Here is a 22,099-nt window from a genome sequence, read left to right on the forward strand (position 1 = left end):
ATTAGATGCCTGAAAAGTAACAAACACAGGGACGAATTTAGGAATTTTGTCTATATTTTTTCTTTGATTTTAGGTAATGAATAACTCAATACAAATACAAATATATTTATAATCAATTAGAAATGCCTTGAAAGTAGGATTAAATGCCACGTGACAGCCTCGTCACTATACATTGTTTCAAAACATGTGTATCGGCAGGGACATGTTAGCCCTGTGTTGACTTTGTCAACCCATCCAGCGGTCCCCGGTAGCCCACTGGAGCCTGGCGAAACACCATCACCCTTTTCCCCACAGCATGTCAGGCCCGATAAACGAACATGCATTGTCATTGTTTCAATCTTCACATGCGTGAGACCAAGGGATCATTTGGGCCCGGTAAGAATGGTTTTTGATCCAATTATTTGAAAAATCCTCAGCTAGTGGGAATCGAACCCTCACCTCCCCTAAGGGAGAGTGAGTCATTCACCACTAGGCTATTAGCCCATTCTTCTCGTTACTATACATTAACAAAGAGTTTTTACCTAGAATTTAATATAACGATTATAAAATTAATTTTGTGTACAAACTTTATCTCTACAATTATTGGCTTCAATCATCTTGGTTTTATATCTAATATCTCCACAACATGACTCATTCTAATTGACATATTTGCATCAAATGGCTTCCCTTCCCATTTTAAGCGTTCTTGAAGACACACAAGTATCACCACCTCCGGCCACCATAGTCGACACCTCCTTGACGTTGACTTTTTTTGATTTTCTTTTTGTTTCAAGACCTCCAATTCATTATCTTTATTTCTATCAACTTCCACTCACTAAAACGCAGTTCGTTAAAACTATTGTTCCCAATCTTAAGCATTCCTTATCAATCACTCTTCAACACTTTTTCCCCTTTGTTGGCAACTTATTTATATTTCCTACTTCTACTAAAAAACTACCCGAAATTCGTTACGTTGATGGTGATTTTGTCAAGCTCACAATCGCCGAATGTAATCTTGATTTCGATGATCTTACAGGAAACCATCCTCGAAAATGTGACATGTTTCACCATCTTATTCCTCATTTTGGACAACAATTTTTTAAAACATCCGATTACGTAAAAATCGCAACATTTTCGCTTCAAGTGACACTTTTTCCCAATAATGGTTTCTCTATCGGAACGACAAGTCACCATAGTCTAGGTGATGCTAGCACACAATTTTATTTCTTAAAGGCATGGATAACAATTGCTCGATGTGGTACGAATCACACGTTTTTAGCTAATGGAACGTTACCAGTGTTCGATAGATTGGTGAACTACCCTGAAGTCGATAAAAGTTTTTTAAAATACGCGTACGTCGGATCTTTTTTTAGTCAAGAGTATAAACCTCATAACCTATCTGCAACCGATAACGTTCGTGCAACATTTGTGTTGACTCGAACGTTTATTGATCGGTTGAAGATTTGGGTTGTGTCCCAAATACCAACATCATCACATATATCATCTTTTGTAGTTGTTTGTGCCTATATTTGGTGTTGTATGGCTAAAATACGCAACGATGAAAAACAAATGTTTATTGTCCCCCTAGATTGTAGGAAACGTTTGGATCCACCTATTCCAACTTCCTATTTTGGGAATTGTCTTAGGATGTCTATAAGTATCGCGAAAACTAGTTTATTAACGGGGAATGAAGGAATTATAGCTGCTGCGAAAATACTCGGAGAGAATATACACAAAGAGTTAGCGGAAAAAGATGGACTCGTGAAAGATTATTCAACATTAAACATCGACGAAATGCTTAAAACGATTATAGCTATTTCAGGAACACCAAAGCTTGTGTTTTATGATATGGATTTCGGTTGGGGGAAACCTAAAAAGTTTGAAGTTGTTTCAATTGATTATAGTTTAAGCGTATCGATTCATGCCTGCAAAGAGTGTAACCAAGATCTAGAGATTGGAGTATCGCTTACGGCTAAAGAAATGGAAATCTTTATTTGTGTTTTCAAAGAAGGGCTTGAACTCCATGTTTAAATTTATCATCAATCGAATTATCTAGCTGTTACTACTATTGTGATTGTTATATGTTCAGATTGTTTCATTTCTAGTTTTGTAAAATGATTTAAATAAATCTTTGATAAAATGTGTAATTTGGCGAGATAATAAAAGCTGTGAAACTTAAAGAAAGTTACAATATGAAGTAGAAGTGTTAAATTGATGTAAAACCACTCGTTACTGTAAAGGTGACGTGGAAATATTTGTAGTTTTTGAATTTTTTTATAAGGGTTTTTGAATTAATTAGTTGTTTGGTTGCTATAATTCCTAACAACATAGAAGTTGAAGAATAAGAGTTTACGATATTATGTTTTTATTTTCTTCTTTGGCTTTTAATTTGTGAATTTGATGACATTATAATAGAATATCTCTATTTTAATGATACAATACTAGGTCTCAAATATAACACAAACTGGTATAAGGTTTGGATCCTTGTAATGCGGTTGAAGTTTCCTGCCCGAAAGCGCATGCGTGCGTGACAAATGAGAGTAACAACTTGCCTTTAAAAAAAAATAGTTTTTGGTTCATGAAATGAAATTTCAGGTTTCTTATTTACAGACAGACGTCTTGATGTGAACTGAAAAGATATCACAGTAGTAGATTTGGGCCAAGTGGGTCAAAAGATTGGCCCACTACATACCATGTTTGATGTGTGTACCCCATTTGAGTGGGATCTTAAATGCCCTTATTTACGAAACTATAACAATATGCTTCTAAAATTTGAAAATTGCAAAATATGACCTCTGCTAATACATTACGCACCACGCATGATGTGTGTAAGTTGCTGATGGTGCGTGTCACCAAGCATACTTGCTTTTGATGCTATTATACTAATCAACACGCACCACGTATAGCGCAACACGCATAGTGCGTTTTGTTTCATGAGTGTTTATAAGCATAAGACAAGGATATCCATGATTAGATTTTCTGACTTTTTTTCGATTATCAAGATCTTAAAAGGAAAAACTAGGGTCCGAAGTCTTACTGTTTTTTTTTTTTTTTTGTCGAGTATCAATACGTTAAAAACCAAACTCGGGGTATTGAATTAGGGATGGCAAAAATACCCGTACTCGATGGGTAAACCCGAAATCCGATATTATTGGTTCGGGTTTGGTTCGGGTATACGGGTTTAGGGTCGGGTACGGGTATAGGTTTACTTTTTTCGCGAGTTCGGGTTCGGGTTTGGTTTTAAATAAAAACTCATATACCCGACCCGTATGCTCGACTCATATACCCGATTAGTTTATTCAATATATTACATTGAAAGTTAGAAACAAATACCAACCTGGGCTTATATCCTACTAGCCCACTTCATAAGGCCAACCAAAATTGACAACAAAAACATGCATACATTACATCCGAGTACAGACAACATCCATGTACAGACATGTAACTGAGATTAATCCTTGGATGCTACTATGAACAAGTTGCACAGCAAGATTCTTTAACATTTAATTCTTTAACATTTTAATCTCAGTTAGTAATGTAGTTTGTAAATTCTTTAACATTTAATTTAATTTGATTTGAACCAAATGGTTACCCGATTATCCGTGGGGAAATCCGTTACCCGACAGTTAATTAGTTAATGGTTACCCGCCGGGTATGGTACCGGGTTTGGGAGTGAGTTTTTTAATCGGGTTCGGGTTTGGTATTGCCTATACCCGACCAAACCCGACCCGATGCCATCCCTATATTGAATGCATCATTAACTGATCAAACCAAAATCGTCTTGGTTTAATTGATTGTGGGTTTGAGTGCTTGATTTGGGAAAAAGAGTGGATCGAATGTTTTAACTCCAATAATTGTGCGAACCCCGATTTGGAATCTGGATTCCAAGGGCGTAAAACAATCGATTAGACTAACCTTATTCGACCGGAATCGAACAAATTAATATCTTAAGGTGAGGATTAATTCCGATAATGACCGGTAATGATACGCATATCCGCAAGACTGTGCGGATTGCGCATCCAAATCCCTAAACCGCACATAAACTGTCATGTAAGGCATATGGCACGGGTATAGCCGCACCTTGTGCGCCTATACCATCTGATGCGAGTTTCGTATACTTGCATAAGGGTCCGATACATTCTAGAAGAATGTACGGTATAATCAATTCAGATTCTTTTCCTTAAATAACGAAAGTTAGTTGGGACAAGATCACATTTAATTAGGGAAGAGATTCTACCGAAACCCTAATTCGTGAGCCTATAAATACATAGCTCATGAACCCTAATATATTCATTCGTTTACTCATACGTAAACCACAACATACAAATATCCATCGTACGAATAAAGCTTCTTACGATCTTAAAGACTTTCAGGCATGTCTCGAACTATAAAACCTTCATGTCTTAGGGCCACTCAACCTCGTATGCTAGGTTGTTGGCGAACTCTCAAATCGGCCACCCTGTCGGAATCGAAACGATACCGATATGGGTTATCCACGACTAAGTGTCGGAGGTTCGAATGTTGTTAGTCCTTAAACCCCTTTATGCACTCAAACGTAGGTTCACCTTGACCCCGTGAAAATATGCTTGATCATTTGGCGCCATCCGTGGGACCGATTACATGAGCAAATAAGAAGGAAATTCATAATGAATCTAATTCGTTTTTATGTTTTCAATAAAATATTTTTTGTTCATACTAATCGGTCAGTTTCAGGTTGTTCACCTAATTCAGATCAATGGCGGGCAACAAAGGTTCGAAGCCGACTTTTCAGACATTTACAGGTCAACGAACACCTGCACAAATATCAAAACATGCATATGTGACGGAAGGGAAAAAGGTGTCAAAACCCCCTTCGACAGAAGCTATCCAAACAGGGGCGACAACCGCCGAGACGAAAAAAACTGTTCCTCCGACCACGGTAGGGACAGAAAGTGAGTGGCTGCAGATTAGTGGAGAAGATGCACCCCCAGCAGTAGAAACTAGCTATGTGCGTTTCAAAGAAACAGAAATGGGATGCACGAAGTCTCCGGAAAAAATAAGTTTCGGATCTCCAGCCAACATGAGCTATATACGCTCTAAAGAAACAGACGACGGGTACGACTCTCCGCCAAGTGGTGCCAAGCTAATAGCAAAAACTACGTATGTAGGAACAATCCCAATTATCACAACGGTGGAACCAGAAACTCAAAATTTGAGGGTTACCCCGGCAAGTGCGCAAGAAGAAATTAGAAGATTGGGTTTAAGAAACCTAGATGGTTCGTATATTACAGTAGCGCCGCTACAAGCAAAGATGACCTATGCACCACCTCAACCAAATGTAGGTGGGTTAATGCGAACTCAACACCAGGGTGATGAGGGGAGTATGCCTTATAATCCGCTGGAACCAAGCAGCTCGAATAATTTTATTTCACAATTGCAGCAAGTTGCACCTCCACACATAGCGCAAGTACTCAATGAGCCAGCGCAATTTCAGGAGTTTATACAAAACTGGTTTACAGTAATGCAAGGGCATAAAGCAAGGCAATCTCTAGAGGTGGCTCCAACTACAAAAAAGTTCGCCGCACACATAGCGAATCATCCGTTTCTGGAAGCACCTGTAATACCATTAACATTAGGAAGCTATGATAGGTTATCTGACCCTGATGACTTCCTACAAAGGTTTGAGGTAACGGCAAGAACCCACAATTGGGGAGACGCGGTAGCATGTCACATGCTACCAATTGTGCTGCAAGGAGTGGCGCGAGAATGGTTCAACAATTTAACTCCCAGAAGCATAACAGGTTATGCAGATTTAAGATCTCGGTTTCTACTTAATTTTCATAGTCTGCGTGCACGAAGAAGAACGCACGTGGAATGCCATGACATAAAACAAAAACCCAATGAATCTTTGGGTGAGATTATTAATAGGTATACAAAGGAAGTGGCTAAAATACCAGATCTACCAGAAAGCCAAAAGGTGTCAGGATTTATACACTGCCTTTATACAGAAAAGCACCTGTCTTTGTGGCAGAGGTTGATAAGGAAAGTTCCACAAACATTTGCGAAAGCAATAAAGGAAGCACATGATTACATGCGGGCGCAAGAAGATATAATGCAAAATTGCAGAAAAAGCTATCTGGGCAGGAATAATGATGATGATCACCATCGCGATCAGGGCAAGAGCTCTGGGTCTGCAAAGAGATATAATAATAATAGCCCTCTCAAAGGCGGAAGTTACAACAATAACAATAAGTACCGACGGTACAACAACAGCAGAGGAGGTGGCAATTACAGAAGCAAGAGCGTCCACAACGATAATTATGCAATCATAAAAGATCTCAGCAAAACACCAAAGGAAATATTGGCAACCGAGTCAGTGTGTAAAACGTTCGAAGCTCCAGCACCACTACCCGATTATGCAAAAAAGGACAAAACCAAATTTTGTGACTTTCATGATGATTTTGGTCACGAATCTAATAAGTGCAGTCAGTTAATTGAGAAGGTGGTTGCAGAACTGAAAAGGGGAAAGTTGCAGCATTTAAAGTAATTGGCTAAAACAGAAGGCAATAGGTCAAGACAGGAAAAAGAATACCCGTGGCAAAAGAAAAGCGAATCAAAAGCAGGAGAAGCAGAAAAAACCATAAATATGGTAACAAGTGAGAGCGTAAGGACAGAAACGAAAGAAGTTAAAGAGTGGAAAAAAGTAAAAATCTCATTCGAAGCAAGCGAAAGGAAGTGGTTCAACAAACCTGTGATAGTTAAAGGATACATCAAAAGTTGCAACCAGGAACTTAAGGGGTTGTGTGTAGACACTGGCTGCGGTATAGATATAATGTATGAACATTGCTACATGTTGCTGCCTATGTCAGTTAAGTCGCAGCTGAAAAAGAAAGCAGTTACTTTGTTTGGTTTAGTTGGTGAAATGGTCCCATCATTAGGAACGATTAAAGTTGGGTTAGAACTACGAGACGACACCAATGATAAAAAGAGAAGGGATGTTGAGATTGAATTCGCTGTAGTCAAATCGAGAGCTGAGCACAACGCACTATTAAGCAGGGACACCTTGCAGAAGCTAGGTGCCATACCATCCACAATACATGGCTTGTTAAAATTCCCAACAAAATGGGGAGTCGCAACTATAAAATCAGAAGTGGATAGGAAAGAAAGAGCGATAGAAAAAGGCATAAGGCGGAGACGCAAAGATGCAGAGTCAAGCAAACAGTAAATGGCTCAGATAATCAAAGAAACTCTATGCTCACAGGTACGCAAATATTTTAATTCGATATTTAATGTTGCAAGTTTTTAAGAAAAATAAAAGCGCCAATTTGCTTTTCAATAGAGGTTATTTATTCTAAAAAGTGTAAACAATTAAGATAGGCGCTTAATTACGTAATGTGGGGCATAAAACTGCGTTGTAATTACCTGTCTTAAAGATATTATATACTATTATAAGATGCAGGGTTTGGAAAATCTTAGAAAAAGTGTTAAAATGAACAAGGAAATCAAAAGAAAACGTGGAAAAAAGATCCGCACCCGCATCATGGGTTTAGCGAAGAACCGAAATCCAAGGAACAAGAAAGAAATAGCACATGCAAGGGTAGAAAGATTACCTAATGCCAAAGAAGGACAGTTTGTGATGCACAAGCAAAATGCAGGGGTGCGCGCACATATAAAGCCAAAACACAGCTTGCACACAATGTCAAAAAACAGAACAGCTGTAAAGAACGATGCGCCTAAAGAGCTTGTTATAAAGCAAAGCGTGCGCACCCGAAGATCTACTGACATCATTCAAACATGGTTGTCAGGAAGAGGTAAATTGCGTACATAAAATAACAGCAAAGTTAAATATTTTACTCTAGGCCAAATTGAAATTTATTTTCAGACATTATATCGATAGGAGGTTCATGGCGCTTAAAACAACGACAATCAAGTGATTGGTGGGATAAACACCATACCAATGAAAAACCTCTGAAGATTGTTCTTGAAAAGATTGAGGCAAGTGAAAGAGAGTCTAAAGGAAAAATGCCACGAAAGCAACATTGGGTTAAAATACAAAGAAACGGTGGCACTGCCAAGTTAATAGCGGTAAGGAAAAAGAATAATAAAAATCCAAGATATGATTGCATGGTGAATGACCCAGATAATATGGTTACTGGGAAATGCAACAAAAAGGAGCACAAGGGCTTGAAAGTAAACTGACAGGATGCGTCTTGCATGCGTAAAAATAAACGGCGCAAAAAGCAAAAGATAGCAACAGTAGGATTGATCACCCAGACATCTGTTGAAATTTTGTTATGTTTCTATTTCTTTCATTTGAATTATTTTTCATAATAAATTGAATCATGCAATTTAAGCCCATAATTCGTGCACTTTTACATTTTCCTTAAGCTGCACAGGGACACACTCCGAGTCTCAAGTGGCATAGTTTAGTTTGGTTACTAATACTATTTTTAATGGTAACAGTCGTAAAACATTGGTTTGTTTCAAACTCTTGTATACCGCGCAAGACGGAAACTTGCAAAGTCATGACTATAAAATACAAGTTTGGTTACTTGTTAAGACCACGGACATTGGTTTGTCCGGAAAACTCTTGAAATAAGCATTGGGTTGCTTATATAGACGGATTTGATATTAGTTTATCCATGCGTACAAATAATTTTAAATCTCAAAAGTATAAAATGTATAAGCATTGGTTTGCTTTGGCAAGATGCAAGAATAAAAAGATCATGCGTATATAGAAGGGTCGCTCTCGTCATATGCGAATGACATTTATTCATATGTTATAATGCGCATACAAGTGCAAATATTTAAAGAAAAACCGCTTATAATTTTGCAAACAAATATAAAAGCATATAGCACAATATATTAAAATATTCATACGAAAAATACAACGATGAGTAGAATAATGCTTATGTCAAAATGCCTTTAGCAAACAGAAAATCTCTTATACCAAAACATCGTATACGAAAAGGCAGGATAAAATTCTACTCTTACGCACGTCGTATAATATAATTATCTCCTACTAATATACTAGGGGTTGCTTAATTGGAGCGGTGCCCTACACTAAGGAGAATATACAATCCTCGCCCGCAGCGATCAGACGTATATCCCGCTTTTAAAACAGAAATAAATAAATATAGATATAGGGATGTGAAACCCTTAAACTGCCGGGCCTATTCCTCGCTGGCGAAAAACAATAATCATCACCCCTCCAACCCAAACTGCTTGCCAACCTACGCAAGCGCATCATCAACAACTAGACGGGATGAAAAGCTCCCATTTTCAGCCAATTCATCCAAACGAGGAATCCTTAAACTTGCTAAAGTCGCACAGGCTTCCGTACACTTTCCGTCAGCATCTTCCACAAGCTCATCTGAAATGGGTGTCGGAATAATATCCGGCACAGCAAGGTTTGACTTCACAACATCCCAAAAGCGCGATCGCTCAAGAGCACGTGCAGCAACTATAACCTTACCAAACAGAATGCGAATACTTAGATAAGCCATAATATGTTTCGCAATCTCAGGAAGACCGGACCTTAGGGTCGAGTATTCAGATTTGAGGCTCAAGTATTCAGCTTGGAGGCTTGAGCATTCAGCTTGGAGGTTTGAGCACTTGGTCTTCAGATCATCACGCTCGTTAACAACTGTTTGGCGCTCCGCATGCAACTCCTCAAGCTGTTTTTTAAACTGACAATTTTCCGATGATGCAGTACCAAGTTGTAGGGACAGATGATTCAATTGTGACTCAAGATCAACACTAACAGTTTCAGAACGCTTGATTTCATTCAATAAACGCTGGCACTCACCCTCAAGATGAGTATTCCTACCTTCCACTTTTAAACGGGCAGCAACCTCCTGATGAAGCTGTTCAGAAATCTATTGTTTCTCAGCATCAAGCTTAGCAAACTCCCTTTGCTCACGCGATAGATGTTTATGACCAAGAATTATGGAATTAGACTTTTGTTTCAGACGGCTAATATCTTTGGCAAGGTTAAACATCGTGGCTTGCGTATCAACGAAAATATCTTACTCAGGAGAAAGATGCTCAAACTTTGCAGCAAGATTGGAAGGAGCGCATGCACCCAGATGCGAGAATTATTGGGAAAAAGTGGGGACATATATCTTAAAAAACTCCTCAAAATAATCCAGATTCATGTCAGGGGATAAAGAAAAACTGGTCGGAATGTTGAGTCGAGCACGCTTGTTGCGGCTAGTATCAAGTGAAGAGGCGTCCGAATACAAGTTGGTGCGCCTTTGGAATGGTTGAAGCTCGCAGGAAACATTTGGATCTATAGTTGATTGATGGAGAACGGGAGAATTTGGAACAGTTTGGGATACTTGGGCTTCTGAAGCAGGGGCACGGTTGTCAGATTGCACCTCTTGGCCGATTTCAATAGGATTACTAATATCTGCAACATAAGGAATTATGATAAAAATATATGAATAAATAAATAATAGAAATGTTCTAAAATAGAGCATACAAGGCGTTTACCTATGATTGGCCTTTTTCCGGCCGCTTTCGAAGTTTCAACAACAGGGGATCGTTGAATTTCAACAAAGGAAGACACGTCGGTTTCTTTCTCTTGACGTAGATTGGTTGTCCTGCGCTTCGAAGTAGCAGGAGCTGGATTAGTTGAAGCCTTGATAATTTCTGGGTGCACATCAGAGTCAGTATCATGCAGATCTTTCTTTCAATAAGAAATGCCATCGGACGTCTTCAACAGCATGAACTCGTTCAAGTCCATCTCTGCAAATACATGAATACATAGAAATTTGAGAAGAAGGGAATTAAACATACGCCCTATGTAATGCAATTAAAAAAGGGATATACCCTTCTTGTTCTTAATTATAACAGGACGCTTATCAGAACGTGCCCAGTGGGTTGAAATGCAGCCGATAACTAAGGGGACATTGGGATGGACGCGAGATGGAAGCTGAAGGTTAAGGCAAGACTTATAAAATTTGTCTTCAGCAGGAATCGGCAGAGGTTTATTTTTCTCCCCCTTCTTGCCAAAATACCAGACGAGAATGCTATTAAACTCCTCAGAAATACAAGTAGCTTTAACCAAGAAAAATGATTTTTCCACGCCACCTTCACACCCTGTTTTGGAGTAACACAAAATTTGGCAACATTATTAAAATAATACCAACTCTCATCACTCATCGAGGCACGAACAGTTTGGTAAAAATGGACAAAGAAGGTTTGCGACCATTGGCACGACACCACATTTCAAAAACTGAAATACGATTGGCACCATAAGGGTGCAATTGACTAATACCAATTGAGTAATGACGGAAAACCTCCATGAAAAAGGGGTAGAAGGAATACGGGTGTTCCCAACTCCAACACTTAGTCATTAACAGCAATCATATGCTCTGGCAGCTGGTTCGCCCGTTGGTCGCTGGCAGGGGCAATCGGAGAATATTTTTCAATTGGGGGGTATTGTTCGATGATGCGGCGGATTTCTGCTTCGATAATAGAAGATTCTATATCCTTCACGTTCTTATCAGAAGACATGATGAATGGATGCAAGATTTAAAGCGTAAACAAGGAAAATGAAGAAAAGAAAACACGGACCTTTGGGTAAATACGAACGGAAAAGCTAACGGCTGCCGGAAAAAGAGCAAAATTTGAAATAAGAAAGGAGTGTGCAAAACCCAAAAAGGGTGAATTATCTATTTATAGGCAAAGCAAATTTGAAAATAGCACGGTCAAATTCTGAGCATACATGTGTATCAATCTGTAATAAAGATAATTAACAAAATCGGCGTACGATAGCAACTCCATGCAGTTACATATGTTTTCATCATTATGTCTAGGATGAATAGTGATAGCTGTCACCTCGGGTACATGAATTACAGTCGAAAGGATGATTTTTCAACTACACAAATATTTGGCATTTAATGCAAACGGCAGTTGATTACATATACACGCATATAATGTCCTATGTGTATCGCCAATACGTTTAAATACACAGTCCTATGATACGAGGTAATCATTGGGTATTATTCGGTGCTTTTATTTTATTTTAAATTAGTTCGACGCTATACACTTATTGGCATTGTATATAACATCGAACTGGGGGGACTTAATGATACGCATATCCGCAAGACTGTGCGAATTGCGCATCCAAATCCCTAAACCGCACATAAACTTCCATGTAAGGCATATGGCACGGGTATAGCCGCACCTTGTGCGCCTATACCATCTGATGCGAGTTTTGTATACTTGCATAAGGGTCCGATACATTCTAGAAGAATGTACGGTATAATCAATTCGGATTCTTTTCCTTAAATAACGAAAGTTAGTTGGGACAAGATCACATTTAATTAGGGAAGAGATTCTACCGAAAGCCTAATTCATGAGCCTATAAATACATAGCTCATGAACCCTAATATATTCATTCGTTTACTCATACGTAAATCACATCATACAAATCTCCATCGTACGAATAAAGCTTCTTGCGATCTTAAAGACTTTCAGGTATGTCTCGAACTAAAAAACCTTCATGTTTTAGGGCCACTCAACCTCATATGCTAGGTTGTTGGCGGACTCTCAAATCGGCCACCCAGTCTGAATCGAAACGATACCGATATGGGTTATCCATGACTAAGTGTCGGAGGATCAAATTTTGCTAGTCCTTAAACCCCTTTATGCACTCAAGCGTAGGTTCACCTTGACCCCATGAAAATATGCTTGATCAACCGGAGTATTGATGGGAATCGTATCAATGACTGGAGAGATGCTACTGTGATTAATTTGGGCAGAGTAACATTAATGCATCCAGTGTTGTGGAATAAATGATTTTGTTTACGCATTTATTGATGTTATGAGGGAATGGTGACGTGGCACATGTCCCTTTCATGGTTGTAACAAATTTTGCTAATCCCGAAGGGTGACGTGGCACCTGTCCCTTTCATGAGAATAATCGAGCAGATCTTAACAAAGTTTCCTAGATTCGTGGGCTGACGTGGCATGCAGCTTGTTTGTATGTTTATTCCGGGATCAAGTACTCGTTCCAAGACAGTGCACTCATTCTGGGATGAAGTGTCTGCTTCGGGACATCGCACTTGCCCCGGATAGGCGCTTGTCCCGGGACGTTGTCCTTAATCGGAATACTAAGCCGGGAATTTGCGGTAGTTCAGGTAGTATGATGGCTTCGACTAGGTCATTACGGGTGAATGCCTTGATTAGTTGGGAGGGTTTTACTTCGTATTCACTCCAAGTATTTCTTCACGGTGTCTGTCATGACCTGGGCAGAATAGTTGCCGGTTTATCAACAGGCTTATTTGTGTTAATATAATTCTTGTCTTCTTAATGCCTTTGCATCCGACTAGATGATGCCGGTAACGTGTATGCTTATCCAGGCTGGATTTTATATGGCATTCCCGGCTAGCCACTATCCGACGTGGTCCTTCCCGGGTGCATGCATAAGTAACCTTGTGGCCATGTTACTGAGGTGATGCCGGGAATACGTTCTTTTCCGGGATCGGCTTATGCCGGGTAAAAACCCTAGCCGGGAAGCTATTAACTAATGTCGTTTTGAGACAGATCATTGTACGTATCATCAAGTCCCCCTAGTTTGATTATGGTAGCCGGAACGGTTGCCGTTGTCAAACTTTAAAATGAAGCCATGCTTCCGATTGGATGTGCATTTAATGCTTGTCAGTGTGAAAAGACAGTTTCTACAAATACGCCCCCTTTACTAATAGAATGTAGTTATTGGCTCTGTTATTGGGAAGTCGCGAACCCCGATTCAGAGTACACTATCTGTGTCACCCCTTGGTAAGAGAAGTCTATTGGATACAACATAAGTTTGACTGAGGCACACCGGTTGTAGTAAGTCCACTGAGCCTTGGATTCTGACTGAGGACTCTTTCGTAGTGAAACATCTAACTAGACCCCTAGTATATTGTAGGTCCTAGAAAATGCTAGTGTAGTCACTAAGCATATAAACTTCGTATGTGCACGCTGAAGCACAGCGGTTGTTGTAAGTTGTACCTCTTCTAAGTGAGGCCATGGAACCCGGTCAGTGCTGATTAGTACACTTCACCATAACGCGATCTCAAGCATTGCACCCCGCTTGAGGGATTCTTGGTTAATTAAGGAACTATTTTTTTAAACACATAAAGGATTTTACCGTTAGGATAACCGAACGTGTTCATGGAAGTCAACCTTGACTTGTCCATGGTGTTCTTTATGGTTGAACTCTTTTTAAGGACATAACTATCTTTTAAACCCAATCATTAACAAAAGCATTGAGGCACATCACGTCTCTAAGATATGGAAAACCCTGTATTCTATTATGCTTAAGAAAGTTTAGACCTTTATGGAATGTTAATACATCACCCAACCGAGTCACTCAATTGGATGAGCCGTCTGAACGTGTATATTTGTAGTCAGACTGCACGGACGTCGGGGGTAAGGGACGTTACTGTCTATTCAGAATCTTCAATCTTATCCCATTACCCAGTGACATGTCTTATGACAGGGGCGTTTAGGACTAGTGTAATGAATACGAGATCACTGCATATTCATGAGGCAGCATTCCATAGTCCCGGTAAAGTAACTAACAAAATCATAACATGCGCTTGTTTTAACCTTATCTGAATTACATATTTTATCGTATTTACTTTACTTTATCTTATAAACTAGAAAACCCTAAATTAGGTAACAAATTACTACTCCTGCACCTTAGAATTAACTTAAGCTTTAAATATAGGTTCGATTCTATTGATATTTTAAAAATACGACCCTAGTTCATACTTCCCTTACTCATAATAAGGAGTAGTATGATTTAGGCCCCGCTAAATATAAATTTAAAACCATTACCCCCTTGCTGGTGGTTGATTCTGACGCGTTGCGGCCTAACGGCACCAACTAAATAAAATTGTCCGTTTTGGCCATATCAAATACTTTACTTCCTAAAAACAACATGAAATGTCCCGTTCTTATTGATTAAAAACGTTCCATATTAATTGATTTCGTTGCGAGGTTTTGACCTCTATATGAGACGTTTTTCAAAGACTGCATTCATTTTTAAACAAACCATAACCTTTATTTCATCAATAAAGGTTTAAAAAGCTTTACGTAGATTATCAAATAATGATAATCTAAAATATCCTGTTTACACACGACCATTACATAATGGTTTACAATACAAATATGTTACAATAAAATAAGTTTCTTGAATGCAGTTTTTACACAATATCATACAAGCATGGACTCCAAATCTTGTCCTTATTTAAGTATGCGACAGCAGAAGCTCTTAATAATCACCTGAGAATAAACATGCTTAAAACGTCAACAAAAATGTTGGTGAGTTATAGGTTTAACCTATATATATCAAATCGTAACAATAGACCACAAGATTTCATATTTCAATACACATCCCATACATAGAGATAAAAATCATTCATATGGTGAACACCTGGTAACCGACAATAACAAGATGCATATATAAGAATATCCCCATCATTCCGGGACACCCTTCGGATATGATATAAATTTCGAAGTACTAAAGCATCCGGTACTTTGGATGGGGTTTGTTAGGCCCAATAGATCTATCTTTAGGATTCGCGTCAATTAGGGTGTCTGTTCCCTAATTCTTAGATTACCAGACTTAATAAAAAGGGGCATATTCGATTTCGATAATTCAACCATAGAATGTAGTTTCACGTACTTGTGTCTATTTTGTAAATCATTTATAAAACCTGCATGTATTCTCATCCCAAAAATATTAGATTTTAAAAGTGGGACTATAACTCACTTTCACAGATTTTTACTTCGTCGGGAAGTAAGACTTGGCCACTGGTTGATTCACGAACCTATAACAATATATACATATATATCAAAGTATGTTCAAAATATATTTACAACACTTTTAATATATTTTGATGTTTTAAGTTTATTAAGTCAGCTGTCCTCGTTAGTAACCTACAACTAGTTGTCCACAGTTAGATGTACAGAAATAAATCGATAAATATTATCTTGAATCAATCCACGACCCAGTGTATACGTATCTCAGTATTGATCACAACTCAAACTATATATATTTTGGAATCAACCTCAACCCTGTATAGCTAACTCCAACATTCACATATAGAGTGTCTATGGTTGTTCCGAAATATATATAGATGTGTCGACATGATAGGTCGAAACATTGTATACGTGTCTATGGTATCTCAAGATTACATAATATATAATACAAGTTGATTAAGTTATGGTTGGAATAGATTTGTTACCAATTTTCACGTAGCTAAAATGAGAAAAATTATCCAATCTTGTTTTACCCATAACTTCTTCATTTTAAATCCGTTTTGAGTGAATAAAATTGCTATGGTTTCATATTGAACTCTATTTTATGAATCTAAACAAAAAAAGTATAGGTTTCTAGTCGGAAAAATAAGTTACAAGTCGTTTTTGTAAAGGTAGTCATTTCAGTCGAAAGAACGACGTCTAGATGACCATTTTAGAAAACATACTTCCACTTTGAGTTTAACCATAATTTTTGGATATAGTTTCATGTTCATAATAAAAATCATTTTCTCAGAATAACAACTTTTAAATCAAAGTTTATCATAGTTTTTAATTAACTAACCCAAAACAGCCCGCGGTGTTACTACGACGGCGTAAATCCGGTTTTACGGTGTTTTTCGTGTTCCCAGGTTTTAAATCATTAAGTTAGCATATCATATAGATATAGAACATGTGTTTAGTTGATTTTAAAAGTCAAGTTAGAAGGATTAACTTTTGTTTGCGAACAAGTTTAGAATTAACTAAACTATGTTCTAGTGATTACAAGTTTAAACCTTCGAATAAGATAGCTTTATATGTATGAATCGAATGATGTTATGAACATCATTACTACCTTAAGTTCCTTGGATGAACCTACTGGAAAAGAGAAAAATGGATCTAGCTTCAATGGATCCTTGGATGGCTCAAAGTTCTTGAAGCAAAATCATGACACGAAAACAAGTTCAAGTAAGATCATCACTTGAAATAAGATTGTTATAGTTATAGAAATTGAACCAAAGTTTGAATATGATTATTACCTTGTATTAGAATGATAACCTACTGTAAGAAACAAAGATTTCTTGAGGTTGGATGATCACCTTACAAGATTGGAAGTGAGCTGGCAAACTTGAAAGTATTCTTGATTTTATGAAACTAGAACTTTTGGAATTTATGAAGAACACTTAGAACTTGAAGATAGAACTTGAGAGAGTTCAATTAGATGAAGAAAATTGAAGAATGAAAGTGTTTGTAGGTGTTTTTGGTCGTTGGTGTATGGATTAGATATAAAGGATATGTAATTTTGTTTTCATGTAAATAAGTCATGAATGATTACTCATATTTTTGTAATCTTATGAGATATTTCATGCTAGTTGCCAAATGATGGTTCCCACATGTGTTAGGTGACTCACATGGGCTGCTAAGAGCTGATCATTGGAGTGTATATACCAATAGTACATACATCTAAAAGCTGTGTATTGTGCGAGTACGAATACGGGTGCATACGAGTAGAATTGTTGATGAAACTGAACGAGAATGTAATTGTAAGCATTTTTGTTAAGTAGAAGTATTTTGATAAGTGTATTGAAGTCTTTCAAAAGTGTATAAATACATATTAAAACACTACATGTATATACATTTTAACTGAGTCGTTAAGTCATCGTTAGTCGTTACATGTAAGTGTTGTTTTGAAACCTTTAGGTTAACGATCTTGTTAAATGTTGTTAACCCAATGTTATAATATCAAAAGAGATTTTAAATTATTATATTATCATGATATTATGATGTACGAATATCTCTTAATATGATATATATACATTAAATGTCGTTACAACGATAAACGTTACATATATGTCTCGTTTCAAAATCATTAAGTTAGTAGTCTTGTTTTTACATATGTAGTTCATTGTTAATATAATTAATGATATGTTTACTTATCATACTATCATGTTAACTATATATTAACCATATATATGTCATCATATAGTTTTTTTACAAGTTTTAACGTTCGTGAATCACCGGTCAACTTGGGTGGTCAATTGTCTATATGAAACCTATTTCAATTAATCAAGTCTTAACAAGTTTGATTGCTTAACATGTTGGAAACATTTAATCATGTAAACATCAATCTCAATTAATATATATAAACATGGAAAAGTTCGGGTCACTACAGTACCTACCCGTTAAATAAATTTCGTCCCGAAATTTTAAGCTGTTGAAGGTGTTGACGAATCTTCTGGAAATAGATGCGGGTATTTCTTCTTCATCTGATCTTCACGCTCCCAGGTGAACTCGGGTCCTCTACGAGCATTCCATCGAACCTTAACAATTGGTATCTTGTTTTGCTTAAGTCTTTTAACCTCACGATCCATTATTTCGACGGGTTCTTCGATGAATTGGAGTTTTTCGTTGATTTGGATTTCATCTAACGGAATAGTGAGATCTTCTTTAGCAAAACATTTCTTCAAATTCGAGACATGGAAAGTGTTATGTACAGCCGCGAGTTGTTGAGGTAACTCAAGTCGGTAAGCTACTGGTCCGACACGATCAATAATCTTGAATGGTCCAATATACCTTGGATTTAATTTCCCTCGTTTACCAAATCGAACAACGCCTTTCCAAGGTGAAACTTTAAGCATGACCATCTCTTCAATTTCAAATTCTATATCTTTTCTTTTAATGTCAGCGTAGCTCTTTTGTCGACTTTGGGCGGTTTTCAACCGTTGTTGAATTTGGATGATCTTCTCGGTAGTTTCTTGTATAATCTCCGGACCCGTAATCTGTCTATCCCCCACCTCACTCCAACAAATCGGAGACCTGCACTTTCTACCATAAAGTGCTTCAAACGGCGCCATCTCAATGCTTGAATGGTAGCTGTTGTTGTAGGAAAATTCTGCTAACGGTAGATGTCGATCCCAACTGTTTCCGAAATCAATAACACATGCTCGTAGCATGTCTTCAAGCGTTTGTATCGTCCTTTCGCTCTGCCCATCAGTTTGTGGATGATAGGCAGTACTCATGTCTAGACGAGTTCCTAATGCTTGCTGTAATGTCTGCCAGAATCTTGAAATAAATCTGCCATCCCTATCAGAGATAATAGAGATTGGTATTCCATGTCTGGAGATGACTTCCTTTAAATACAGTCGTGCTAACTTCTCCATCTTGTCATCTTCTCTTATTGGTAGGAAGTGTGCTGATTTGGTGAGACGATCAACTATTACCCAAATAGTATCAAAACCACTTGCAGTCCTTGGCAATTTAGTGATGAAATCCATGGTAATGTTTTCCCATTTCCATTCCGGGATTTCGGGTTGTTGAAGTAGACCTGATGGTTTCTGATGCTCAGCTTTGACCTTAGAACACGTCAAACATTCTCCTACGTATTTAGCAACATCGGCTTTCATACCCGGCCACCAAAAATGTTTCTTGAGATCCTTGTACATCTTCCCCGTTCCAGGATGTATTGAGTATCTGGTTTTATGAGCTTCTCTAAGTACCATTTCTCTCATATCTCCAAATTTTGGTACCCAAATCCTTTCAGCCCTATACCGGGTTCCGTCTTCCCGAATATTAAGATGCTTCTCCGATCCTTTGGGTATTTCATCCTTTAAATTTCCCTCTTTTAAAACTCCTTGTTGCGCCTCCTTTATTTGAGTAGTAATGTTATTATGAATCATTATATTCATAGATTTTACTCGAATGGGTTCTCTATCCTTCCTGCTCAAGGCATCGGCTACCACATTTGCCTTCCCCGGGTGGTAACGAATCTCAAAATCGTAATCATTCAATAATTCAATCCACCTACGCTGCCTCATATTCAGTTGTTTCTGATTAAATATGTGTTGAAGACTTTTGTGGTCGGTATATATAATACTTTTGACCCCATATAAGTAGTGCCTCCAAGTCTTTAATGCAAAAACAACCGCGCCTAATTCCAAATCATGCGTCGTATAATTTTGTTCGTGAATCTTCAATTGTCTAGACGCATAAGCAATCACCTTCGTTCGTTGCATTAATACACAACCGAGACCTTGCTTTGATGCGTCACAATAAATCACAAAATCATCATTCCCTTCAGGCAATGACAATATAGGTGCCGTAGTTAGCTTTTTCTTCAATAACTGAAACGCTTTCTCTTGTTCATCATTCCATTCAAATTTCTTCCCTTTATGCGTTAATGCAGTCAAGGGTTTTGCTATTCTGGAAAAGTCTTGGATGAACCTTCTGTAGTAACCAGCTAGTCCTAAAAACTGGCGTATGTGTTTCGGAGTTTTCGGGGTTTCCCACTTTTCAACAGTTTCTATCTTTGCCGGATCCACCTTAATACCTTCTTTGTTCACTATGTGACCGAGGAATTGAACTTCTTCCAACCAAAATGCACACTTTGAAAACTTAGCGTACAATTCTTCCTTCCTCAATACTTCTAACACCTTTCTCAAATGTTCACCGTGTTCTTGGTCATTCTTTGAGTAAATAAGTATGTCATCAATGAAAACAATGACAAACTTGTCAAGGTATGGTCCACACACTCGGTTCATAAGGTCCATGAACACAGCTGGTGCATTAGTTAAACCAAACGGCATGACCATAAACTCGTAATGACCGTAACGTGTTCTGAAAGCAGTCTTTGGAATATCATCTTCTTTCACCCGCATTTGATGATACCCGGAACGTAAGTCAATCTTTGAATAAACAGACGAGCCTTGTAGTTGATCAAATAAGTCGTCGATTCTCGGTAGTGGGTAGCGGTTCTTGATGGTAAGTTTGTTCAACTCTCGGTAGTCGATACACAACCTGAATGTACCATCTTTCTTCTTGACAAACAAAACAGGAGCTCCCCACGGTGATGTGCTTGGTCGAATGAAACCACGCTCTAAAAGTTCTTGTAATTGGCTTTGCAGTTCTTTCATCTCGCTGGGTGCGAGTCTGTAAGGAGCACGAGCTATTGGTGCAGCTCCTGGTACAAGATCTATTTGAAATTCAACGGATCGATGTGGGGGTAATCCCGGTAATTCTTTCGGAAATACATCGGGAAATTCTTTTGCAATAGGAACATCATTGATGCTCTTTTCTTCAGTTTGTACTTTCTCGACGTGTGCTAGAACAGCATAGCAACCTTTTCTTATTAGTTTTTGTGCCTTCAAATTACTAATAAGATGTAGCTTCGTGTTGCCCTTTTCTCCGTACACCATTAAGGGTTTTCCTTTTTCTCGTATAATGCGAATTGCATTTTTGTAACAAACGATCTCCGCTTTCACTTCTTTCAACCAGTCCATACCGATTATCACATCAAAACTCCCTAACTCTACTGGTATCAAATCAATCTTAAATGTTTCGCTAACCAGTTTAATTTCTCGATTCCGACATATATTATCTGCTGAAATTAATTTACCATTTGCTAATTCGAGTAAAAATTTACTATCCAAAGGCGTCAATGGACAACTTAATTTAGCACAAAAATCTCTACTCATATAGCTTCTATCCGCACCCGAATCAAATAAAACGTAAGCAGATTTATTGTCAATAAGAAACGTACCCATAACAAGCTCCGGGTCTTCCTGTGCCTCTACCGCATTAATATTGAAAACTCTTCCACGGCCTTGTCCATTCGTGTTCTCCTGGTTCGGGCAATTTCTAATAATGTGGCCTGGTTTTCCACATTTATAACAAACTACATTGGCATAACTTGCTCCGACACTACTTGCTCCGCCATTACTCGTTCCGACACCATTTGTTCCTTTCGTTCTATTAACCCCTGGTCCGTAGACCTCACACTTCGTCGCGCTATGACCATTTCTTTTACACTTGTTGCAAAATTTGGTGCAGAACCCCGAGTGATTCTTTTCACACCTTTGGCATAGTTGCTTCTGATTGTTGTTGTTGTTGCGGTTATTATTGTTGTTGGGATGATTGTTGTAGTTGCTGTTGTTGTTGTTGTTGTTGTTGTTGGGCCGTTTGTTGTAGTTGCGATTGATGTTGCGATTGTTGGGATAATTGTTGCGATTATTGTTGTAATTGCTGTTGTTGTTGTATTGGTGATTCTTATCACCGTTTTCCTCCCACTTTCTTTTGACTTGCTTCACATTGGCCTCTTCAGCAGTCTGTTCTTTAATTCTTTCTTCAA

General features: G+C 38.1%; 1 protein-coding gene across 1 annotated transcript; it reads left to right on the top strand.

Moving 5' to 3' along the window:
- Nucleotides 1-657: 657 nt before the first annotated feature.
- LOC139865607 (malonyl-coenzyme A:anthocyanin 3-O-glucoside-6''-O-malonyltransferase-like) lies at nucleotides 658-2,010 on the top strand. Its single transcript, XM_071853676.1, has one exon. The coding sequence runs from the start codon at nucleotides 658-660 to the stop codon at nucleotides 2,008-2,010; it is 1,353 nt and encodes a 450-aa protein (XP_071709777.1).
- The last annotated feature ends 20,089 nt before the right edge of the window (nucleotides 2,011-22,099 follow it).

Source organism: Rutidosis leptorrhynchoides, chromosome 9 (genome assembly GCF_046630445.1).
Source record: "Rutidosis leptorrhynchoides isolate AG116_Rl617_1_P2 chromosome 9, CSIRO_AGI_Rlap_v1, whole genome shotgun sequence".
NCBI classification, from domain to species: domain Eukaryota; kingdom Viridiplantae; phylum Streptophyta; class Magnoliopsida; order Asterales; family Asteraceae; genus Rutidosis; species Rutidosis leptorrhynchoides.